This window comes from Dioscorea cayenensis, unplaced genomic scaffold, assembly GCF_009730915.1.
Source record: "Dioscorea cayenensis subsp. rotundata cultivar TDr96_F1 unplaced genomic scaffold, TDr96_F1_v2_PseudoChromosome.rev07_lg8_w22 25.fasta BLBR01000899.1, whole genome shotgun sequence".
NCBI lineage: Eukaryota > Viridiplantae > Streptophyta > Magnoliopsida > Dioscoreales > Dioscoreaceae > Dioscorea > Dioscorea cayenensis.
In genome coordinates, this window is record NW_024087290.1 from 13,325 (window position 1) to 18,599 (window position 5,275).

General features: G+C 31.1%; 1 protein-coding gene across 1 annotated transcript; it reads right to left on the reverse strand.

The window, feature by feature from the left end:
- Positions 1-468: 468 nt before the first annotated feature.
- On the reverse strand, positions 469-2,424 carry LOC120255227 (putative UPF0481 protein At3g02645). Its single transcript, XM_039263103.1, has 2 exons — positions 1,886-2,424; positions 469-1,804 (listed from the first exon to the last, which is right to left on the reverse strand). The coding sequence occupies exons 1-2, from the start codon at positions 2,239-2,241 to the stop codon at positions 469-471; spliced, it is 1,692 nt and encodes a 563-aa protein (XP_039119037.1). The 5' UTR covers positions 2,242-2,424.
- Positions 2,425-5,275: the final 2,851 nt, after the last annotated feature.

The window sequence follows — 5,275 nt, forward strand, 5'->3', positions numbered from 1 at the left end:
AATCCCTCAGTTTGGTCCTTATGCTCCCCCTTTCGAGCATAAGCATGCCCGCAAGGTTCTCTACCTAAGGTTTACGGCTGTAAGTGCGACCGTAAAGTGCCCATAAGTGGGTCGGTCTGACTTGTTCTTCGGTTGTTGATGCCGAGAGGGTTCTTTCTTATTTCTTGACTCTCTCTCTCGTCTTTAAGCATTACCCGATGCCTAAAAATATAATTTACACCATATTTAGCATTGTATTCATAAAAACACTCAAATACATGCTTAATGGGTGTACAAAATGATATTACATAACTTATAAATATACACTCATCATTAATTCTACAATAAACACAATCAATAATGATAATCATAACGTGGTAACTGAAAAATCAATTTTTTTTCTTCATTCTATCAAGAAGCAGTTCACAACTAAAACGAAACAAATCTAAAGCAACACAGATCAAAACCAAAACCTTAGTTGGTCTATAATTACTGCCCAATGATTGCAGGATTGATCCAGCGAGCACAACTATAGACTGAGCAAAATGCCTGCAAACTGGTCAGCAAAAGCAGAAAAATAGCTGCAAGAAATGCTAGGAACCGCCACGAACCAAACACATACTTCTTCATGAACTTTGTAGTCTTCACTTTCCATCTACTGTCATAATAGTTGTTCACATCTTCTATCACTTTATCAAGAAATGGCACTCTTGTATGCCTAACAGATCTGCTCATTGAATTCCACAGCTTAGCGACCTCACTGTCGCTCTTCATTTTGTTTAAGATAATCCCCCTTTCCCTTAGAAGCTTTGCATCCTCATCAGTATCAATTATTCCGTTCATTAACTCAGTGTATCGAGTAAAAACTAGAGGTCCTGATACTACTGATGATTCATAGGCTACCAAGTTCCTAAGTATAACTTCAGTGTTGATGTCCAATTTAACAGTAGGTAGGTATAAGGTGGCAGTCTTTATATCAAACTGAATCGTTGTCACATCTCCCTTTGTCGCCGAGAAGCTAATGCCTGCATTGACAAGTTCCCTCACTGATGGAATCATGATCTCTTCTATCAGTGGTTGGTTGTTGATGTTTTGATTTGAACTTGACATTTCGTTCTTTGAATTTACACTTGTTTCAGAGGAGAGAAGGTATTCAACTGGTTTTTTCAAGATGGAGAACACCGGCAGACTGGTGATTATCTTCCAAGGTACTTTCACCAAGAACTTCATCGGCTTTGATGACAAAAGTTTCTTGATGTATAGTATATTTGATCCATTTTGGCCAGAAGCTGCCTTCCAACTTGCGATGAAGAATTGGTTGATTTTACTAGAATCATCATCATCAGTTTCATAGATCGATTTCCCGGCATCAGTTTGATCTTCACTGATATCTATGATCGCTTCACAATTTTGTTCTTGAGGTTTCCGAACAAGAATGGAATAGAGAAGCTCTAACAAATGAGCATGTTGAGTGACGTCAATGCATGGAAAGTTTTGCATCATGTTGAGCGGGCAAAGGGCTCTCATGAATCCATTCAACATTAAAGTGAGCACATCATCTGCTTCTTCAAGTGATGAACATTGGAACTCCAAGCATACTCTCAACAAGAATAGTGGCACTTGATTCTCTAACATCATTATGTCTCTTAGTATCACATCATGAGCTGATTTCCTCCCTTGATTATCAACAAAATGCGAAATTCTGGATGGCACTTGTTGGAGAACCTTACTTTCTTCTGGCACGAAGATTTGAAGGAATTCAAGCAAAAATGATGTGTCAAGTATCATCATCCATGCTATTGTTTCGTCATTGAAATCAAGATACCTATTCAATATAAATATATTAGTCTTGATTTCTCATCCTATCAGCTTAAGTTTTTTTAAGTAAAACAAAACAAATACAAACCTATGATAATGTGCACATATCAATTTTTTGGCTTTTACAAAGTGCTCGGCAAGTTGCTGAAATTTTTGTTCATGGAGACGGTTTCGGGCGCGTTTTGCTGCAGAGCTCTTGTACCATTCCATCTCGTAAAGTTCTGGTTGCCAATGATGATATGGGCCGAGGGCGATGAGTTGCGGAGCAAAGGCTTCAGGGTTGCTTACTCTCAGAGAATTCGGCACGCTGAAAATTGTCACAGGGATGCCGTGATCATCTTCGGTGCCTTCCTCGAGATATTGATGGATTTGGATGACCCACCGAAGCTCATCAAAGAGATGGTCGGACTTAGATGACGGTGGGGATTGGAATGAAGAATCCATTGTTGTGTAGCTTGAGAACTCTTGTGGAAGAGTGGATTTATATACAGGGGTGGTTTTTATAAAGCAATGTGATACATGTCCAAAATTTTTTTGGAATGCAACTTCATTGCAACCATCATACCAGGCCGGCTTCCTAGACCATTCCTCAATGCTTTTTTTATTTTATTTTATTTTTCTGTCTTTGGTTTCTTGCCTCAATTTGTAATAATGAATTATCCTAAATTTGGGTTGGTTTATTTGGAAAAAGAAACTCACTGTTTAAAAATATCTCCTCATATTGATTTATGAAATGCACACATGCTTTTAATTTCTCTAGAATGAAGGTTTTTTTTTTAATGACAGTAGACAAATCATGTAGCAGCCGTGTATGCACCACTGAGAAAAATCATTTAGTTTGTGTGCACTTAACTGACAAATGCGGTATTTGGTTGCAAATCATTCTCATGGCTTGGGATTTTTTTTGACACCACTGAACTAAGCGCGGTGGTAGAATAATATATATTTAAAATACTTAGAATTTTGAAATAGTTTTAAACATACATCTATTTATTATAGAATAAATGAGGATACATATTTATAAATTCAAATGTAATAATTTTTTGTGAAATATGTATACTTGTAACTACTCCTACAATTAAAGAGTGATAGTTCATTTCTCTCCCAAGTGAGGTTGAGAGTTTGATTCATTTTCAATTTAATGGTCGAGGGTTTGTACTTGTATTTTAAAAATAATGGTTCGTTAATGTTGAAATTGATAAATTTATTTTTGAAATTAAAACCGTAAAAAATAAAAAATAAAAAATAAAATTATTTGTTAATATTTGACAAATTTTCCTTTTAATCTTAATTCTTTATTTTGGCTAATTAATAAACAAAACGGTTAGCCAATGCAGTAGCTAGCCTATCCATTCAATGCAATGGAGAATTAATTTAGGTGTCGATTGGTTTAATGCAACTGTAAATACAATGGATTTCTAGTTACAATATAATTGAAAATATATAAATTTTAAAATACAGTGCAATCAAATCCAGATGTTGTATTGTAAAATTTTGTATTTGGTTAGAGAAATTTATAAATTTGGAATTAAAATTTTTTTACATTCTAAAAATCTTAATGTTATTTTATTGATTTTAAGTACCGTACATATTAATCAATTTAACTATTAATTTTATTATTAAATTAATTATTAAATTTTTTATTATATTTTGTAATTTTTAAATTTAATTATTAACTAAAAAAGAGTATATATAAACTTTTCATACATTTCTAGATGTTATTAAATGATTTTAATTATCGTATTGATCATTTTAACTATTAATTTTATTATTAAATTAATTAATAAATTTATTACTATTAGATTTTATAATTTTTTCACTCAATAAAGATACATGGACAATACTTAATTTTTCTTAATTAGTCACATATATGTCATAAATTATATATCTGAAGAAGCCTAAAAACAAAAAGTATACATAGATTATACATGTAAATAACGTGGGAAGATATGGCATTTGAGTGGCATGAGGTTGACATTAATCATGTTAATGTAATTAAAAAGGAAGAATTTTACATTAAATTAAGAAAATCAGACTATTTTCAAATCCATTAAAATATATCTATAAGAATCTAACAAAAAACCTCATCTTTTGTCTCAATACAAACACATTAAATGCATGGTGAAAGAGAATCCTAAACTCTAAAGAAGCAGGACCGAGTTGATGGGAGATGACGTTGACATGCAAAGGCAGGCATCTTCACAATGGTCATGCAAAGCCATTGGAAAAGTTAAGGTTTTGTTATCATATATACCATTTAGCATCTATACCATTGATCCAGCAAGATTGCATGCATGTGGGTCTCATCATAACCTCTCCTCCCCTAAAGCCACACGTAACGTGCAACATTGAAACACTGTTCATCACTAAATCCCAAAAGCATGTCCACTCATCCAATGAGAATTCTCAGAAAACAATAGGTAAGACAAAACGTTTGGATCCTTACAGATAAGATGATTAACCCCTCTCGCATCGGTCACCACATAAAATAAAAAGATTAAATAACTCACATTAAACTTATATGTATATATTTACGCTGTATGTATGTATGTGTTTATGTATGTTTGTCTGCATGTATGCAGGATGAAAACTTTATCTTGTGACTCAATAATAACATGCATTAAACTCATGCATATATGTGACCTCATGATCAAGAATATATGTGAAGTTGTGAACCAAATTAAGTTGCTAAAAGTACACTAATTAGGGCATCTCCAACACAGCGTCAAATGTGACGTTCAGGTTGGATTGTGCCCTAAAAATCTCCGACCAATGCTGTTATTTTTGGGTGCTAAAATGAGAATTTCTTCTGAGTGGCATGACGACGTTATTTTTAATTTTCATTTTATTTTTTATTTCTATTTTTAATTTCAGTTTTGATTTTCAGTTTTTTTATTTCTTTTTTTTTAATTTTATTTTTAATTTTGCTTAAAATTTTTTAAATTTATATTTTTTTATTTTATTTTTTTATTTTTGTTTTGATTTTCGGTTTTGATTTTTCTGTTTTTATTCTTTTTTAATTTTGTTTTTTAATTTTTGCTTTTTAATTTTTTTAAATTTATATATTTTTTTATTTTTATTTTTTTATTTCTATTTTTGATTTTTCAGTTTTTGATTTTTCAATTTTTTTAATTCTTTTTTTAAACTTTTAGTTTTTATTTCTTTACAATTTATATTTATAACTTTTATAATTTAATTAAATTAATAAGTTATAATTTAATTTTATATTTTTTAATTAATAAAGACATATCAAATTAAAGAAAATAATTTGGGAATTATAAATTCATTAAATTAATGAAAATTACATAAGCGATAAGATAAAAACATAGAAAATAATCTTAAAACATACACTATCAGCGATATATAAAAGAAAAACTACAACACCCAAAATGTGTTACTCTAGTTTCCAATAATGTGTTGTTTTTACCAATGGTGCTTGTTTGTATGTTATGTTTTTATTAAGTAATTAATGTAATAT

Excerpts from the sequence above, each read along its gene's own strand:
- LOC120255227 (XM_039263103.1), bottom strand. The coding sequence starts at position 2,241 with ATGGATTCTTCATTCCAATCCCCACCGTCATCTAAGTCCGACCATCTC. Across the intron at positions 1,805-1,885 it reads ATATGTGCACATTATCATAG|GTATCTTGATTTCAATGACG; the intron begins GTTTGTATTTGT and ends TATATTGAATAG.